We start from the raw sequence: 19,642 nt of genomic DNA, 5'->3' as shown, positions 1-19,642 counted from the left end.
CTTCGATGTTGGTCTAGTAGTGCGTGACTGACTGGCAGTGTGCATGAGTGAGTGTGTGTATTTGGTAGGGGGGGGGGGGAGTGATTTATTTATTGGCTCTTTAATGTCTTTGTGTGTGTGACTGTGTGTGTGTTTGTGTGCGTGTGCTTCCATGCAGGCCGTGTATGTTATGTTATGCCCTGCTGATGTCTGGTCTCTCCCGGTTCCAGGGGTCCTACTGGGCGATCGACACAAACCCAAAGGAGGACGCTCTGCCCAGCAGACCCAAGAAGAGGCCGCGGTCGGAGGAACAGGTGAGGGCCTCAAACCGCTTCCCACACCCGAGTGGAGACCAGCCTGTAGGTGGCTGTGTACTCACTGTGGGAAGGAACTTCGGCTCGGTCCTGCTAAATGACGTAAAATGGCGCGTTTGTGGAGAAAACAGAACTCCGCATTGACTTTCGACCACCGCGTTGAGCGCGTCCCTGCTGGCCAAACCAGCCGAAGTTTTCTCACACCGACGTCAATGTGGAGATTGCCTACAATCGGTCTAAAATACTACATGGGTGGCTGCGTTGGCTGCATCCCGTCTCCTCAACTGATTGAGCGGACGGACATACCATCTTTTTTTACACTGATAAATGAAGTGATTTTGAAATCATTGTCATTTGAAATCACTTGGAATAGACAAACGTTTATTTATCAATGTTTCTGTTCCCTTATCACAGCCATTGTTGTTTTGTGTTTATAGCGGCAAACATCGTCACATCCATATTTCCCGTGGTTATCACAAATCTGAATTCGCGCCCCCCCACTGGCGTGTCAATAATGGTTAAATTTAGCCTTCTTATGAAGTACACTACCACCTTTATAGAATCTCCCATGTGAGTCTAGGCTTTGCCATTTGCTGTGGCCGGGAGCCTGCTGCTGGGGGCCAATCAGCTTTGTCGATTCAGCTGCCTAAATAGGTACCCGTAGCACTGGTAAAGTGAGCACAGTTCAATAGGCGCTTCCAGAATAGGAGAGGGGGGGGCAGCGACACCCTTCAACAATAGCAGAACAGACATTCTGTTTACTGTAACTGCTGTTTACCGCTCTCTGATTGCAAATTCTTACAGGCTCTCCCTCTCTTCTGACCTTGCTTCAAGCGATGGGCTAAAATTATATACTGCTGCTGTTGCACTGTTGTGTGGTGATTTACCAGTGTGGATCTTTGTTTATTTAAGGGCGTCTTTGCCATAACATAAACTTGCTCCTGGTCCTTCTGTCATAGTCAAATCTCTCTTAATGTACATAAAAAAGAAAGAAGGGCTATGTCTGTAGACAGTGACTGTAAAAGAAATGAATGCACCAAATTATTTTTAAAAATTGAGTGAAAAAATTCTGATTCGTACTTGCAAGAGAGTCTGAAATTCAGTGTTTACTGAATTCATTTTTTGGTGTTAATCATTCATTATTCGATCTCCACACTCCTGTCACCGTAATCCAACTTTGCGTGATTTAATGCGCACACGCACACACACACACACACACACAGCGGGCACCCCTCTGGCTTCCCTGCGGCTACTGGAGAAATGGCTTGTGGAGAGACCGAGGTCAGCCTGAAGCAGTGTGGATTATTGATGATAAACTCTGCCCCTTGCAGTCATTACGCGCATTGGGTTGTGCAGAGATTTTTATTGCAAACATCCATTAATGCAGCATTCTGCCACGGTTACATCCAGCAGGAGCTTCTTTAATTATCTTCAGCTCGTGTGGACTGCAGTAAACATCTCACATCTTTGCATTTCTGTTCAGGATCCTCTTACGTAATGTAGCCATAATATTGAAGTACACCTGTGAAGGCCCAGTGCCTTTTACAGAGCATTATATGCTTTACGAGCTTGATGCTATGATGCAAGCTAATGGCCATTTTATTGACTCTTGCTTGTCACCATTAGGTTTTATGTCCACTTCAGTGTGATATAAGCATGTTACTCTTACGGATCATTTTGGACAGTGCAGACACGCAGGCATGCACACACACGCGCACTCATACACACACACACTCATACACACACACGCACACACATACACACATGCACACACACACACACACACACACACACACACACATACTTATAAACACATGCACACATAAACACATGCACACACACACATACGCGCACACTTGCAGTCTCATGCACACAAGTGTAGAGGGGTACACACAGACGCACACATACATACTTTTCCATGCTTCGCTCATATTTTTACCGTTTATCTCCTTGATGGATATTTACTGTTTTGCTGGAGTTTCTGTCATGTTCTTGATCCGCTGTGTTTGTCAGTGTTAGAGGGAGAGGCTCTGTGTCAGTGTTAGAGGGAGTGGCTCTGTGTCAGTGTTAGAGGGAGCGGCTCTGTGTCAGTGTTAGAGGGAGCGGCTCTGTGTCAGTGTTAGAGGGAGCGGCTCAGTGTCAGTGTTAGAGGGAGGGAGCAGCTCTGTGTCAGTGTTAGAGGGAGAGGCTCTGTGTCAGTGTTAGAGGGAGTGGCTCTGTGTCAGTGTTAGAGGGAGCAGCTCTGTGTCAGTGTTAGAGGGAGCGGCTCGTGTCAGTGTTAGAGGGAGCGGCTCAGTGTCAGTGTTAGAGGGAGCGGCTCTGTGTCAGTGTTAGAGGGAGCGGCTCTGTGTCAGTGTTAGAGGGAGCGGCTCAGTGTCAGTGTTAGAGGGAGCGGCTCAGTGTCAGTGTTAGAGGGAGCGAGCGGCTCAGTGTCTGTGTTAGAGGGAGCGGCTCTGTGTCAGTGTTAGAGGGAGCGGCTCAGTGTCAGTGTTAGAGGGAGCGAGCGGCTCAGTGTCAGTGTTAGAGGAGAGCGGCTCAGTGTCAGTGTTAGAGGGAGCGGCTCAGTGTCAGTGTTAGAGGGAGCGAGCGCTCAGTGTCAGTGTTAGAGGAGCGCTCTGTGTCAGTGTTAGAGGGAGCGGCTCGTGTCAGTGTTAGAGGGAGCGAGCGGCTCAGTGTGAGTGTTAGAGGGAGCGGCTCAGTGTGAGTGTTAGAGGGAGCGGCTCAGTGTGAGTGTTAGAGGGAGCGGCTCAGTGTCAGTGTTAGAGGGAGAGGCTCAGTGTCAGTGTTAGAGGGAGCGGCTCAATGTGAGTGTTAGAGGGAGCGGCTCTGTGTCAGTGTTAGAGGGAGTGGCTCTGTGTGAGGAGGGCTCAGTGTCAGTGTTAGAGGGAGCGGCTCAGTGTCAGTGTTAGAGGGAGCGAGCGGCTCAGTGTCAGTGTTAGAGGGAGTGAGCAGCTCAGTGTCAGTGTTAGAGGGAGCAGCTCAGTGTCGGTGTTAGAGGGAGCAGCTCAGTGTGTTAGGGAGCGCTCAGTGTCAGTGTAGAGGGGTCGGTCAGTGTTAGAGGGAGCAGCGGCTCTGTGTCAGTGTTAGAGGGAGGAGCTCGTGTCAGTGTTAGAGGAGCGGCTCAGTGTCAGTGTTAGAGGGAGCGAGCGGCTCTGTGTCAGTGTTAGAGGGAGCGGCTCAGTGTCAGTGTTAGAGGGAGCGGCTCAGTGTCTGTGTTAGAGGGAGCGGCTCAGTGTCAGTGTTAGAGGGAGCGGCTCAGTGTCTGTGTTAGAGGGAGCGAGCGGCTCTGTGTCAGTGTTAGAGGAGCGGCTCGTGTCAGTGTTAGAGGGAGCGGCTCTGTGTCAGTGTTAGAGGGAGCGAGCGGCTCAGTGTCAGTGTTAGAGGGAGCGGCTCAGTGTCAGTGTTAGAGGGAGCGAGCGGCTCAGTGTCAGTGTTAGAGGGAGCGGCTCTGTGTCAGTGTTAGAGGGAGCGGCTCTGTGTCAGTGTTAGAGGGAGCGGCTCTGTGTCAGTGTTAGAGGGAGCGAGCGGCTCAGTGTCAGTGTTAGAGGGAGCGGCTCAGTGTCAGTGTTAGAGGGAGCGGCTCAGTGTGAGTGTTAGAGGGAGTGAGCGGGTCTGTGTCAGTGTTAGAGGGAGCGGCTCTGTGTCAGTGTTAGAGGGAGCGGCTCAGTGTCAGTGTTAGAGGGAGCGGCTCAGTGTCAGTGTTAGAGGGAGCGGCTCAGTGTCAGTGTTAGAGGGAGCGGCTCAGTGTCAGTGTTAGAGGGAGCGGCTCTGTGTCAGTGTTAGAGGAGTGAGCGCTCTGTGTCAGTGTTAGAGGGAGCGGCTCGTGTCAGTGTTAGAGGGAGGAGCGGCTCAGTGTCAGTGTTAGAGGGAGCGGCTCAGTGTCGTGTTAGGGGGAGCGGCTCAGTGTGAGTGTTAGAGGGAGCGGCTCAGTGTCAGTGTTAGAGGGAGGAGCGGCTCAGTGTCAGTGTTAGAGGGAGCGGCTCTGTGTCAGTGTTAGAGGGAGCGGCTCTGTGTCAGTGTTAGAGGGAGCGGCTCAGTGTCAGTGTTAGAGGGAGGGAGCGGCTCAGTGTCAGTGTTAGAGGGAGCGGCTCTGTGTCCGTGTTAGAGGGAGCGGCTCTGTGTCAGTGTTAGAGGGAGCGGCTCAGTGTCAGTGTTAGAGGGAGCGGCTCAGTGTCAGTGGTAGAGGGAGCGAGCAGCTCAGTGTTAGAGGGAGCGGCTCAGTGTCAGTGTTAGAGGGAGCGGCTCAGTGTTAGAGGGAGCGAGCGGCTCAGTGTCAGTGTTGGAGGCATAGCTCTGCGCAGGACGGCAGTATTGCTTACGCTCGCGGGCTCCTTGCATCATGTACAGGCCGTCCTGCAGGAGCCGTCCTGGGGGCTGTGTGCACGTCCAGCGCCCGCTTTCACCTTAACGAGCAGGGTTGCGTCAGGCCATCACAGGGGGCCTTTGATCCAGCCGCCAGATGCGTTACAGCGCCCATCCACACTGCTTACTGGAGATTAGCGTCTTAGCGTTAGCGCACCATCCCACGGACGGCAGCTTGGGGTTTCAGGCTTTGCGCTCCGTGCCGATGACTGCAGGTGCTTGCCTTGGCCATCAGCTTATAGTCAGAGTCCATCTCCAGGTGCTGCAGCTCACAAGAGAGGTGTTTTCCATTCTGTAAAAATCATTGTTCTTAAATTGATCTCAGGATTCTGCGCCAAGTGGTGTTGGGTTGAGGTCTACAGCAAACTGATCCGGGGATGGAATTAGTCAGACCTGGGTCAAATACGTATTTGTTTTTGATTCAAATACTTTCGTACGCATTACTGATCTTGTCTGGTGTCTATTGGAACCAATGAAATACTCTCTAAAAGTGCAAACCTCGCCTTCTGGTCATATTGGCAGACTCTGTTACACCAGGCAAGATCAATAGAGCACAGAAAAGTATTTGAATCCAAAACAAATACATATTCGACCCAGGTCTGGAATTAGCTCATTTTCAGTGTCTCTGAGGCAGTTCTTGCATTGCTTTATTGATATTTGGCAACACCTGCGATGCATCCTGTCATACGGTTTTATGGGTCTGTAATTTAGGATGAATGGGACCTTTATTCTTTCGATAGACTTCCATGGAGCTTACAGATCACAGGCAATTAATTCTGTATACCCTCTGTGCTGAGAGTACCCACGTCCTCCTTTATGTCTCTTTCCCTCTCTCCTTCCTCCAGTTTTCTCTCCTTTTCTCTTTCTCTCCCTTTTTTTCTCTGCCCCCCATCACCAGACTTATTTATTTACATGAAAAAGCCAGACTTTGGGAGATCTCCCTTTTCTGCGCGGCTGAATTAAAACCCTGGTTAATGAATGCAGCCCTCTTACAGGGAACAGTGTGGGAGAGGGGCAGTGGAGTTATCTCTCTGCTCCAGGCACACTCGTATTCTCCATTTCCCCCTCCATATTACTTTAATATGAACTAAATAAAGCACTGCATTACTTTTATTATGACCTAAATAAAGGTGAATATTGGCTTATTTATGAATGAAAGCATTTCCTGCAGGTCTTTGTGTATTTCTGTACCATATTTAGACCAAGGGAGAATGAAATGTGTTTAAAAGGTGCCCTTTTAAGTGTGGATAAGAGGAAGTGTGTTGGTGGATCAGAGCTTCCTCTGTAGGACTTCCTCCTTTTTGACACTGACCTGGAAGTGATTCCTGTCTGTGTCTCCCCAGGCCTCCCCTCCATACATCAGGGACTCAGACTCGCGGGGAATGGACTGCATCATCCCTGGAAGTGCCTCTCCCACGCTGGCAATCAACACTGTGACAAACAAGGTACCCAGAATGCACCAGGAGCAGAACAAAACGCGCACACACTCGCACACACACACACACACAAAATAGAGCATGCTCACTTAGCATGCTCACATCTCTGTAGCTTTCCCATCCACAACCCGTTCTGGTCTCTTCTTGGCAGATTTCTGTTTTCATGACTGATGGGTCTCACTGTCTGGTGAAATGTATTTATTTTATCTCAGCCTGCACTAAGCAGCTCTTAAGAAGACTTTTAAATGGCTTGCGACAGTCAGCTGTTAACAGTGGTCAGGATGGGAAGTCAGCGATGAGCTCCACACCCAGCGTGTTTCTGCGGCACACCTAACGCCGTTAGACAGGCTTGCCTTCATGGCCGTCCCAGCTTCCCCACACCTGGGGATCAGACCTGCAGAAGAGGTGAAGGGGGGCTCTGTCGTTTTTACTGAATCTGTTGCATTCTAGTACCATTTGCAATGGCCTGGATTCAGTCAGCGATCGCCATTCGCACTGACTTGTAAATGAAGATGTTTTGGTGATCTTGCCAAGCTATGAAGAAAAATAAACACTTGCGTTTTGTTATCAGTCAACAGCCAAGGGTGACTTTATCTAGGCCTGTGTCAGTTTATTTTAGCCATGTCAACAGTACATTTTCCCGCTCAGAAAAAACCAGAGGTTTCAAGGCTGGTGTTGGCACCTTTCCAGACTGGTGGTCCATGAATGCTTAGCCCTTGCATGACTGGTTAGGCATTCATGGGATCTCTTTAAATCTTCCCCCTGACAGGGCTGTTTTGGGGGTGCTGCCCCATGCGCCCCGTGCCCTTGTTCTAGCAGACAGGAGATGGGTGGGATGGGGGTGTATATGTGTCATGTCCATCAGAAATAGAACGTGTTGTCACATACGTACAGCGTGGCATATGTAAGCGTGTTCAGCGGAAAGCCATTAACCTGGCGACGGATGAGCCGATGTTTCTTATGTAAGAAGATCTCCCCGTCCCTTACGTTGGGGTGGATTTACCCTTGAGGCGACAAAATGCACTTCTACTGCAGGGCAGTGCTGTCAACACATTCGTGGTTAAACCTTTGTGCCAAAGATTACACCTGTAAATCTAGAGATGGGCCAAGTCCATTTGTGCGTGGGGGCGGGGGAGACTGTATTTAGCCTTTATTTCACCAGGAAAGTCCAGCTGAGATAAATAATCTCCTTTGCAAGGAAGCCCTGGCCAAGAGGTAGCACAATCAATAAAAACATGTCAAAGAGCAACACTTACAAATATTTGTGTGTTGGCACGTTCCAACTCATTACAGCACATAAAACAACTGTGCTTGTCTGTCTGTCTCCATCTGTGTGCGTGCATGTGTGTGTGTGTGTGTGTGTGTGTGTGCGCGTGTGTCTGTGCGTGCACGTGTGTGCATGTGTGTGTGTGTGTGTGTGTGCGTGTGTCTGTGCGTGCACGTGTGAGCGCGTACGCTCGTGTGCGTGTTTCTGTTTAATTGAATCCTGTTGATGCGCATGCCTGCAGTGTGCGCTTTCCGCTCCCTCAGAGCCCCGCCCACAGTAAACACTGACAGCACAGGCGCGACTCCCGCGGCCTGTGGCTCAGTCCCTGGGAAAGCGGATGACTCACGGCCGCTCAGTACCACATTCCCAAGAAGCTGTGTCACATTCCCGCTGAGTCATTCATGCTCCGCGCGGAGGGAGAGAGCCGCTTGTGTCTGGATCTCTGCGGCCATTAAAGATCCGGTGGCACATTCTTCACAAAGAGTAGGAATGTTAACCCCAGTGTCCTTGCCAACCCGACCTCCCCCAAAGAAAGGAGAAACATCACTCCACATCTGGCCACCTAATCATGCCCTCTATATCTGATTGGCTGCTAAGTCCATTGCATTCCCTACCCACTTTGATTCCCCAAGAATTGAGTTCTCACTTGATCTACCTAGTTAAATACAAATAAACTGAAAAAAAACTATTTTTGTGGAACTGGCCAACAACATGGTCCCCTACCCAGCATGCACTGCAGACCCAGCAGCTAAGGGGGGTGTACACTGATTCAAATGCCTGAATCAGTGTTGGTTTCTTTCTGTGGTAGAAAGTACCGGAAATTATCTGAATGTGGTGAACAGCAAAACTGGCCAATGGGCACAGTGTGTGTGGTTCAGAATGTGGTTAGACAGGTGTGTGACTCCAGAGGTGTTGAGGCAGGAGTGTTATCTGGAGCGTCCCTGCAGGTGTGTGCGGTTTGAGGGATATTCGCGTAGCTGAACGTGGTTCCGTGTTAATGCCGGCGTGTGTGCTCGTGGTTCCAGGTAGCACTGTACACTCCGGACCAGGATGGAAGTGACAGTCCCCGAAGCAGCCTTAACAACAGCCTGTCTGACCAGAGCCTGGCTTCAGTAAACCTCAACAGTGTGGGCAGCATGCACAGCTACACTCCGGTAAGGTCCACACCGTCGCCACGCTTTACCTGAATCTGACAGTCAGCTGACGCTCTTATCCGGAGAGACTTGCATAACCTTTTGCACAATATGCATTTATACAGCTCTATAAATTGAAGCAATTCAGGTACAGTGGCAATGTGGGAATGGAACCTGCTGGTTTTAGGTTACGACACCAGTGCTTTAACCATTAATGCTAAACTGCTGCCACATCAGCCATTCACTGTGGTTCTTAAAGACCTATGACTGGTCACAGTAATCCTTTTCCTTCCCATTTTGATTCCCATATCCTCAGTGTAAGAGAGAACTGATTTCTCAGTTAGTCTTTTCCACCTGTTGTGCCATTTGCAGTTTGCTTCACATACCTTGTCCCATATTACCTGTTGGGGTTAATACGTACAGATTAATTCTATCCTAGAATTATCTCTTGTGCACGTGTCCTTTTTTTTTTTACCTCCCTGGGAGGTATGCTTTTTTTATGTTCCCAGGAGTCTAACAACCTGAAATAATACCCAGCATCAAGTGAATGACACCCTTGTATGGACGCTCAGTTGAATTGGCGTGTCACCCTCAAAAATGACTTAGCCTAGAGGCAGCAGAAAATGACAGGCTTGCGCTGTGCCATTACGCTGGGCTGCTAGCTGACCTGCTCAAGCGTCACTCGCACGTTGCCGGCAATTTGCATAAAGAGTTTGAAGCTGTTGTTCGTTGCAATAGGTGTTTGCAGATCGAACAGTCGCCTCTTTTCTTGCAGTTGATTAGGCAGCTCGTTTTCCGCTTGCGTTCCTGTGTTCTTTCTTTCTTCTTTCTTTCACCGTGCTTTTCTGCTTCCGCTGCTTTCCTCTCGCTCCCCGCATGGTTCTGCTGGCGAGCGCGTTCGCGGAGAGCAGCTGGTTCTCATTGCCACATTGTGTTATTGAGAGGGTGCGTTTCACTGGCTGTTTGGCAGGTCCCCTCGCAGCTCTCGAAACCGACAACAAACACGGTTCAGAGTTAATTTGTTCCCCGCCAGATATTGGGTTCTGGCTGGTGCTGTCGTCACTCGCGAGGGGAGCTGTCGTCACTGGCGAGCCCCTGATGCGCTGCACGCGGCAGAGGTCCCCACTAGGCCGGGATGCGCCTGGACCACGAGGGGTTACATGTGTGTACCCCATGGGCTCATGGTCCCATCCAGCAGCGAATGATGCTCTAAAATAGAAAATAGAAATAGAAAACCCTCTCACCCTAATACACTGACCCTGGCGGGATGGGGGGGCAGAGTTGATAGCTGACCCTCCTGGGTGTAATCTTGAGTCAGGGGTTCCTGCAGAAATTCATTGAAATCGACAGTGAGCGTTTAAAATGGCTCTGAGCTAGGACGCGACACTCTAAGTTCACCTGAACCGGACCAGTGAATAAGCTGTACACCAGCTGATATAACTTGGAGTCAAATAGCAGTGAGATCCATCCTGCCCATTCAGAGATGCGTTTTACCGTGCATGATGTCATATGTCTTTGTTGGCTGGTAACCCAACTGTGCTTGAAAAGAGGTAGATCACATTATAGAATAGAATTAACATTTTTCCCAGAATATTTAAAAATGTATTTTTAGCTTTATATTTAGATTTTTGACATTTATTACAATTTAAGCTCTTTTTAATTGAACACATTTAAGAGAATAGAGCTTTTTTTCCCCCAGTGTTTTCTGTGCGTTTGTTCCGTTCTGCTGTGATTGGATTCTGGCTGTGCCCGAGGCTGACGGCAGCGTGGCCGTCGCGGCTGTGTGGTCAGTGTCGCGGCGCCACGTCCCGGCGAGGGCGGGCGCAGGCGGCCACGGTTGCTGACGCTCGCGTCCTGGCTTGGCGTGACCTCCGCGTCACGATCGCGAGACCCACGGTGGAGGCCCAGCGAGTGACCCTCCTCCCCTCGCCGGGTTGTGCTCTTCCCCAGGTGAGCAGTCACCCGGAGCCCGTGTCCCAGTCCCTGAGCCTCCAGCAGCCGCCGCAGCAGCCCCAGTACAGCATGCCCGAGCGCGACAAGCAGCTGCTCTTCTCCGACTTCGAAGATCTCAGTGCCTCCTTCCGCAGCCTTTACAAGTCCGTCTTCGAGCAGTCCTTCAGCCAGCAGGGTGAGTCCGTCCCGTCCGCCCGCCGCCGCCCTGCTCCAATCACGAGGCCTTCTAGCGGTCACCTGACAGGAGCAGCTAGCCGGCGTTCCGTGCCGTCTTTTTTGCCTGCAGGTTGCGTGCACCTCTCTGAAGGTGAGTTCATGTTCTGCTGTGTGGCTTGATGTGGATTCATTGGCGGTGTTTCCGTCTCACGGACACTGATAGTAAATCCGTCCATCGGGAACATCCAGTGGATTCACCTCAAAAAAAAAAGTTCCTGTTTCCTTAGCAACCAGCGTTTCTCATTTGTATGCCGGCCGTAGTGCAGGCGGCATCAGCCTATGGCGTGAAAGATGTCCAGACCGCTGTTTTAGAGATGCTAAACAGCCAGCGTGTTTGGCGTCGCTGTGAGAAAGGGTTAAATTGACTTGAAAGCGGATTCTGTGGGAAATGAGCGAAGTTCAGTCTGTTCCTAACCGACTGACCGCCATTCTGATTCATTTCAGAGCTAAGGTAGGGGCCTCAAGAATTCACCTGCTTTAAGAGTTTAAACCGTCTGCATTTTGCCGCTTCGATGCTGTTGCTTTATTATCTGCGGGAAAGTGTCTCCTACTCAGACAATTAAAATGCAGAAATGAGCCAGCGAGTGGATTTCACACCTCTGTGCTGGAGACAGTAAGCTAGCTCACCCGTTTTGATGATGGCTAATGAGCTGTGATTAGTATTCATGGGGCCCTGAGCTAATTGCTCTGCGAATTTCCCTGGTCGGACAAAGGGCTCTCTCTCCCGATAAGCGCTCCCCTCTCTCACCCCCTGGAGAGACTGTTTCCCGCCGATTGTGGCGGTGCCGTGTGAAGCCGGCTTTGAAAGCTCTTCAGAGGGGCGTTCGCTGCTCCGGAGGGAGAGGCGGGCAGCCTGCCTTCTTCAGATCCGTGGCCTGCTCTCCAAGGCCTGCCTCTGGGCCGCCAGTGCCGCTGAGCCTGTGGGGAGCAGTGTCTGTGCGCCCCCTGAAGGTCTGGAGCGAGGACGCGTTCCCCCGCGCTGAGAACAGGGCCGGCTCTCCGGTTCCCTCCCCGGCCGTCGCTCGGGCCCCGCCTCCGGGAGGGACGGCCCCGCGGCTCGCTCTCACGGCCCGTCCCGGAAAGACCGCAGTCCGGGGCCGCGTCCCGGCCCCCGCGGGGCCGCGCGTAATCGGTGACTCATCGGGTCTGCCCCGGGGGCCGCGCCGGCGGCGCACGCTCCGCCCACGCTCCGCCCACGCAGCGACTGCGCAGCTCGGCCAGCGGAGGAGCGGAGGCCGGCTGAGAGCAGGCACGTCTCCTGAACCGGATGCAGCACGTCACAGTGATGAAACAGGCTAGCGTATACACTCGAGAACTGCAAATAGGAAGAAAACCGATAAAAATCGGGGTTATTTGGCTAAAACTAGTCATCTCCTGTGTGGGATGTCTGTTGAAGATGAGAGAGGCCCCTCACATATATCCTGTGCTCTGGCTCAGTTTGCTGCAGATGGTTACATTTTTTCCTGGGTTTTTGAGGACCTGTGCAGTACCTTGTGTGACCGTTGCTGCAGTAATCTTTCTGTAACTCCTCCTGTATTTTTTCAACTTTAATCGGTCAGGGGGACCGCAGAGAGGATTACAGGTAGAGGGGAACACAGTGCAGAGAGTGCCTGGCAGGGAATCGAACCCCTGGTGGTGCGGGGGCAGGGGGGATTCGTGTAGGGATTGAGAATTGGGCACCCTGCACAGGACGCCCCACAGTCTCCCCCACTGCGGTTCTTGTGGAACTGTTCCTGTTGTGATTCAGTGTCCAGTGCCTCTGTGTGTAGGATAAGCGCGCGATGCAGCCGATGGTGTGACTTGACGTGCGTTTCCCGTGTCGCCCACAGCAGGCCTGATGGGCATGCCGTCAGACTCCACGCAGCAGACCCACACCTCCTGTTCCTACCAGTCGCCCCACAGCTCCCAGAACAGCGTCACCAACAGCCTGCCCAACAGCGGGGGCCAGGTGCCCCTGTCCCACCCGTCCCAGCTCCAGAGCCAAAACACCCACCCGGCGCACGGATCGCCCCACGGGTCGCACCTGCCCCAGCACCCGCAGCAGCACAGCCAGCACCCTTCCCAGCATGCACCACACTCTCAACACCCGTCCCAGCATGCGCCACACTCCCAGCACCCTTCCCAGCATGCACCTCACTCACAACACCCTTCCCAACACACAGCTCACTCTCAGCACCCTTCCCAGCATGCGCAACATTCGCAACACCCTTCCCAGCATGCATCACACTCTCAACACCCATCCCAGCATGCGTCACACTCACAGCACCCTTCCCAGCATGCGCCACACTCGCAACATCCTTCCCAGCATGCACCACACTCGCAACACCCTTCCCAACACGCACCACACTCTCAACACGCTTCCCAGCATGCAGCACATTCTCAACACCCTTCTCAGCATGCAGCACATACACAACACCCTTCCCAACATGCAGCACATACACAACACCCTTCCCAACATGCAGCACATACGCAACACCCTTCCCAACATGCACCACACTCCCAGCATCCCTCGCAACAGCAGCAGCAGCAGCACCAGTCCCATTCTGCCCAGCAGCAGCTGTCCTGTAACTCTGGTAAGACCTTCCTCTGCTTTAAGAGCTTTGTCGGAGCGAGATTTGTTTTAATATTTGTGTTTTAGCAGTTATTTGTAGCTAAAATAAAAGCATAAAATATTCTGGTGTTCTAATCTCTGCTCTGTTCTCTCTCAATGAGTAAAAGGAAATGCTGTAAATGTCGAAACCCTGTGGAATCTATGCGCAGCACAATTCCAGAATTAAATAGTAAATAGTAGTAGAGATGCGTGTTGCATGCCTTTCTGCAGCCTCTGCAGCTGTCAGTAAATCGGTTCGGTTCTGTGCCTCCTGCAGGCCTGCCCTCGGACTGGTACCCCAACCTGGACGCACTGAAGGAGAGCTGTCGCATCGCCAGCAGCTACAACTGGGCTGACGTGGACCTCTCGCCCTTCCAAGGTGCGCTACTGCTCAGGTTTCCCATGAGGAGCTGAGGGGAGACTTCACCTGGAATTTCTGGCTGGGAAAAACCATTTCTTGGGCCATGAATATTCTCAATTTTTCAGCTGAACTGGTGTAAAAATAAGTACAAAGAGTTTTTTTTTAATGACATCATGGAAGATTACCACTGAGGAAAATGTACTTGGGGTGACATTAGTCTTTCTGGTTCCACTACAAGTCTGAATATCACCAAGCGATGAATGGTATCATAAGATGTAAAACATGTTTAATTGTTCTGTTCAGTGTATTGATTTTCCGGTTGCGGGTTTTGACTCAGGTTTGAAAGAGAGCATGAGGCAGGCAGAGCAAAACAACTGGTCCCTGGAGCCCACGCAGATCGCCGACCTCTGCTCCTCTATAAACCAGTTTTTTGCCCGCACCGGGGTCATCCAGCCACAGGGGGCAGCGCAGGCCCCCGCATGTCATGGCTCAATGCACACAAAGCCAAGCCAGCACATCAGCACAGGTGAGAGCCAGCACTGAAACCAGGAGGCCACCCACTTCCACATCCTTCTCTACCCTGTAGCTAAAGTCTGGTGTAATATTGGTGCTTGTATGTCTTCTTTGCCATAACCATCGACACTGAGGCTTCAGCCTGGACGGCTTCCCCAGCCCCTTGCACTTCAGCCAATCGCACATCGCCAGCCTCTTTGCTCACTAATTCAGCAACTGAGTGGAGCCACCCAATTAACTAGCCAGCATGGTAACGCCACTACAAAGATAATTCTGCTATGAAATCTGTTTTCTATGTCTGTGAACTGCTAGCAAGCTAGCTCATGCTAATGCCACTGCTAAAGCAATTTTACTTTTAAATTGGATTTGCATGTCTGTGGAACCTCTTATTTATTGGTTAGCAGTTATTTCTTGGCTATCTAGCTGTAATGCCAAGCACAAAACCCAAGCTAACAAGCAAGCTAGCTGGTTAACTGGCTGGCATCTATAGCTTGGTGCATTGCTGCTGTATGCATTATTTGATATTCTAATGTTACTGAATTGAATTTAACCAGACATTTAGATGGATTAAATAGATGCTAGATAGCCAGCCAGTTAACTAACTTGCTTGCTTGTTGGGGTTTGTGCTTAGCTAGCTAGCAAAGAAAAAACCGTTAAACAAGCTGTTCATAGACATAGACAGGATGACTGTTGCAGTGACATTAGCATGAGCTAGCTAGCTAGTCAACTGGGTGGCTACACTCAGTTGCCGCATTCGCAAGCGAAGAGGTGGGCGACCTGCGATTGGCTGAAGCACGAGAGGGCAATGAAGTCTTCCAGGCTGCAGCCACAGAGTTGGCTGTTGTGGTAAAAAGGCGCACAGGCGGTATTGGTAGGAAGGTGAGAGTTTTCTGAGTGTGACCATGTTTATCTGAGGGTGATATCAGGGAACCTGAATAGAGGAGCTGAACGGTTATGAAATCTGTCTATTTTTGCAACAGGAAACTTGTACATGGACTCCAGGCAGAATCTGCCCCCTATGATGGGCCCCCCGGTTTACCCCCACCTCCCCTCAATGAGCAGTGCGGGCCCCACCATGGCAGGTACTCCCCACCGGCCCCGCCCTGCCCCACACTCGCTGATGGCAAATTGAAACCTGTTAAAGGCACACTATGCAGGATTTTTACCTAGAAAATATTATAAAATATGAATAACCTTGCTCAGCCATATCTGTGATGCCCTGGCAATATCTGACTTGACGCACTTTCGAGGAATGCATGAACCTTTTCCTGTATTTGTTATTCTAAAATGTGTTTGGGACGTTTCTGGGCGTGGCGTCTACAGAGCCAGTGGTTTGGGATCATTTTTCAGGTCGTTGCTAGCTAGCTAGCTGTTGCAATTGCCCTGATACATTGAAGCAAAAAGACAATACGACAGGGCTTGTTCAAGAACTAGAGTTAGCCTTGGAATTGCTAGAAAAATAGAAAACCTGTGTGAGTGTGTGTGGATGCCATTTTGCTAATGTTTGTATGTTTCAGTGTCAATTTTGTGTGTAGATGTCAATTTGATTCTAAGAGCGCGAGATGGGGGGGGAGCGTGAGACTGAGAGAGTGAGACTGAGACTGCGAGACTGAGAGTGCGACACTGAGAGTGCGCGACAGAGCGTGAGCTTGGTTCCATGCACGTTGCCTCTGGTCTCCTCAGGACACCACACCCAGATGAACCAGCAGCACATGATTCCTCCTGGAAGTTTCCAGATGCGCCGCATGCCTGCCGACGACATCCAGGACGACTTTGACTGGGACTCCATCGTTTAGGCCTCCCAGGGGTGGGGCGCTGGGGCCGACTGGGCCGGGGGTCGTCCCACACGCTGCAGGAGGAGACAATCCAGACAGGACAGGACGCGGCGCGGGTGTCATTTTCGACAGGAGCGGAGAGACTTTGAGAGTCCTGGCCTTTTTACAGAAAAAGAAACGAACAAAAAAACTCTTTGAAGACAATCATATTTAGTGGGACACCTTTCAGTGATCGCTTTTGTACTTTTGTCGCTTTTTGTCATGGGGCGGAGTCATACCCCTCACCCCCTCCTCCCCCTTACCCCAGACCTCAGCTCTCAGCTCCCTCCTTTGCTGTTGTGTGATTTGTTTAAGGGGGGGTTTTGGGGGGTGGCGTGTTTCTTGACTGGCCCACAGGGTGGTCTCTCAGTGGAGAGAGACTGACCGACTCGATCGCGTTCCCCTCTGCCCGAATGTCCGCCAGAATGGGGAGAAAACGGAAGCGCGTTTTTAACGGTCTCAGCCAGGCACCGGGGTGGCGGAAAATCCCTCAAAACCTCAAAGGCAGACGTTGCGGGTTTGAGGATCAGTTGGCGCTCTGGGTTTAAAGTCTGGTCACGTTCTGTTTAAGTTGTCACCAGGCTGTCGGTGAGATAGTTGGTACCTCTGGACTTGGGTGCGAGGGTCCGTCAGAACCGAGAGAAGGCCACCGTGGAAAGTAATCCCAAATATAACAATACAAATGTAAACTTAACAAAAAAGTACCTGCAGTATTTGTGTTTGTGTATTCTACTCCTGTCTGTAATGTGTCATTTCACTACCAGTGCTGTCGACGTCAGGGCGGGCCTTCCCATTTACTCATTATTTCTGAGTGTGTTCCTTCACGCTGAACGTTGCTGAATGAGGGAGGGTTATCAATGGCAATGGCGGGCGACACCGGCCCTGTGGACTCGCTGGACCGCAGTTCCTGGGCCCCGTCTAGCTGGGCGTGTGCCTTTCTGACGTGATGAAATGCGGTGCGAAGTTCAGGTTTATGGGATGACGACTGAGCCTGCTTCCTCCGCCTGCGCTCGTATCGGGGGCTGATTAGCGTCCTGGCAGCCCTGGTGCGTAACCTAGGGTTACGTGTAGCCTACGTGCTACATGGCTACGGCGGGTCAGGAGAAAGCTCGGCTGTTGGCGTCCGTGAGTCTATAGGGTCAGCGGGAAGGTGGTTCACACCACAGGGCGTTCCTCCTCGAGCCCTCCTCTCTCCTGGGGATCGGACCCGTGTCTAGGGCCATTAAAGGCGGCTGGAACTGCCTGTGGCAAGGGCAGTCACAATCACAGACGGCAAGGGCGGTCACAGTCACTGACGGCGATGCTAGGGCCACAGTCACTGACGGCGAGGGCAGTCGAAGTCACGGACAGCAGGGCCAGTCACTGGCAGTGGTTTTTCTGTCAGGATAAGACAGGGTCAACTGATGTTTGCACAAAAGAAAATGTGCGTTCAGCCTTGCATGTCTGTGTTGGAACTCCGCTGAGATTGTAGTACTGAGCGCCATCTAGTGTGCATTTCCGTGCAAGACAGTGAGAGGAAAATTACAGGAACACCTTACAGATAAACGTGGCTGTCTAGGGTGTGCTGTAAAGTATATCAATCGATTGGGTGGTAAATCCTACAGAAAAACATAGGCAAAATGTATCATGGAGTGAAATTGTTGTAGGGTTCACCTTTATCACTCTTCTCTTTTAAATGGTTTATTTGGCGAACAGGGACGTAGAAGGTGCTGAGTCATTGCAGATTCTTATTACAGATTAATCAGGTGGTCTGTAAAGCAGAGCCCCAGTGTATGAGCAGGGGTTATTTGGCCAGCCAAAGCTGAGGGTGTCTTACACAGGGGATCCAAGATGTCAGAACCTGAACCACTGTGTGACTAAGGGCCGTCTCCCTGTGCCTTAAGGTCCCCAGCCTGCTGGAGGACACCGAGTGAAACCATCACCAAGGGGGGAAAGCGAGTGCCAACAGACTGTGTGTGTGTCTGTGTGTCTCTGTCTGTGTGTGCGTGTGATATAGGGCTATACGTGAGTGGTATCACAATCACCTCCGTCCCCCAATGAACGAGCACAAAATGAATCCACCGCCGGGGATAGAGCGGATTCACAGGGTTGCCCAAGGATCAAGCACTTTCCCCAACGCTCTGGAGAGGTGGAGGAGAGGGGCGTCGCGTTCGCCCTCTTTCTGCTGACTGGAGGGCCAGAGTTGGCCACGGTGTCTCTGTGTCTCGTTTCTGATCACCGCTGGACTGGCCTGTAACTGTAATTGCGTACGTCCGTAATCCATGTAGTCCATTTTATTTTTTTTAGAAAACCCTTTTAGCAGTCTGCTTGCAGCTCAGGTTCGGATGTCCATTCAGTCTTGTAGTCTTTGTGAAATGCCGTACTTGCAAACAGATCTTACATTTCTGATCATTTACGAAGTGCTTTCGACTCACTGAGCAAATTAAACTACACAGAGACGGGAGGGTCGGGACGTGGGGTTGAACGGAAAGTATGACAAAAAAAGCACCAGTCGTGCGAAACAATTTTTTAACTGAGCGCTCCTTCGATTCTTGCGTGTACGTGTTGGTCGTGTTTTTAAAGACAATTCAGCTTTGCCATACTGCTGCAGAGGAACATGCCAGAGAGATTAGAACCAGATTTTAAAAACAAACAAACATAAAAAACAACAAAAAAAAAAAACGTTACATTAAGGGAGAAAACTGCCAACAAGTACTGTTATTCGAGTCCTATTTTATTCAGTGTTGGTGTGTTATTGTGCTTATTGTAAATACGTCTTTTCGATAGTCTTTTGTTCCCTCTGGGTGGGTAGGCGAGGTTGGGGGGTCACAGGTTAAAGGAGGGGGGGGGGGGTGTATACAGAGTATTTGGTTTATGTTCAGTCAGAGAATGAAACAGTCCGTGTGAATGTACGAGAGTTTATGTGTGTGTGTATACATATAGTACATGTGATGAAAATGCATTGGCTTTTTTGTGTGACACTACCTTTTACCTGTACCGTTCTTCAGTGTTTTTCGTGTTTATAAAAATTATTTTGGATTTTATTTTTACTTCATTTCTCTTTTATCCTTCTTCCCTTTTGTTATTGCACGGTATATTATTTTTTTCTGTCCAGTGAAATGACACAGCTACACTTTGTATCGGTTAAGTGCTGTGCTGTAAAATAACTCTGAAGTGTCATTAGGATTGTTGTTGCCAGACCCCCCCCCCCTCCCCCCAATATGCATGAATGGCACTTAAAAAAATAAAATATGTTAACTTCACTGTGGAATGGTTTGCCATTAGTTTTATTTTTCATGTAACATACAAGCAATTTAATGATGTATGACGTAGATGCTTAACTAACTAGATTTTTCTTTTGTTGTACTGTGATGTCATTAGTCAAGTCAGAGGTAAAAATGATTCCCTGCCCTTATATCATAAGAATGAAATGTAATGGCTGCCTTATGACCAAATACACATCACTAGTGATTGGACGGTAAGGCCTTGTGTACCCTATGGAGGCGTTTCGCTATTGGAGGACTGAACTACACTCCATAAAACCTAAAGGGTGAAATGATGGGTCCATTGGTTTTGGGGCATTTTTCTCCAACTGTATATCACATCATACACTGGGCTGTCCTAGTCTCTCACTGCACACAGTGTGCTATGCTAGTGTCCCTACGAGTCGATCAGTCTACACCAGGCATTGCTTGGTCACTCATCAAAAAGACACGTCCTACGCT

The 19,642-nt window shown here is 50.5% G+C and overlaps 1 protein-coding gene across 3 annotated transcripts in view; it reads left to right on the top strand.

Annotated features, from left to right (window-relative positions):
• The window catches only part of LOC135238235 (forkhead box protein J3-like), a 65,678-nt gene extending 46,490 nt beyond the window's left edge, over positions 1-19,188 (top strand). For 2 of the 3 annotated variants that reach the window (XM_064305996.1, XM_064305997.1), the window contains exons 4-12: positions 210-293; positions 5,999-6,100; positions 8,384-8,512; positions 10,442-10,619; positions 12,490-13,233; positions 13,528-13,629; positions 13,949-14,137; positions 15,105-15,206; positions 15,808-19,188. In XM_064305996.1, the coding sequence (XP_064162066.1) occupies positions 210-293; positions 5,999-6,100; positions 8,384-8,512; positions 10,442-10,619; positions 12,490-13,233; positions 13,528-13,629; positions 13,949-14,137; positions 15,105-15,206; positions 15,808-15,920 (1,743 nt within the window). In that variant the 3' untranslated portion in view covers positions 15,921-19,188. The remainder of the gene's footprint in view (positions 1-209; positions 294-5,998; positions 6,101-8,383; positions 8,513-10,441; positions 10,620-12,489; positions 13,234-13,527; positions 13,630-13,948; positions 14,138-15,104; positions 15,207-15,807) is intronic. The other variant, XM_064305998.1, reaches the window with a different exon arrangement.
• Positions 19,189-19,642: the final 454 nt, after the last annotated feature.

The sequence above is a fragment of the Anguilla rostrata genome, chromosome 13, assembly GCF_018555375.3.
Source record: "Anguilla rostrata isolate EN2019 chromosome 13, ASM1855537v3, whole genome shotgun sequence".
NCBI classification, from domain to species: domain Eukaryota; kingdom Metazoa; phylum Chordata; class Actinopteri; order Anguilliformes; family Anguillidae; genus Anguilla; species Anguilla rostrata.
This window is presented reverse-complemented; position numbering and strand designations above follow the sequence as displayed.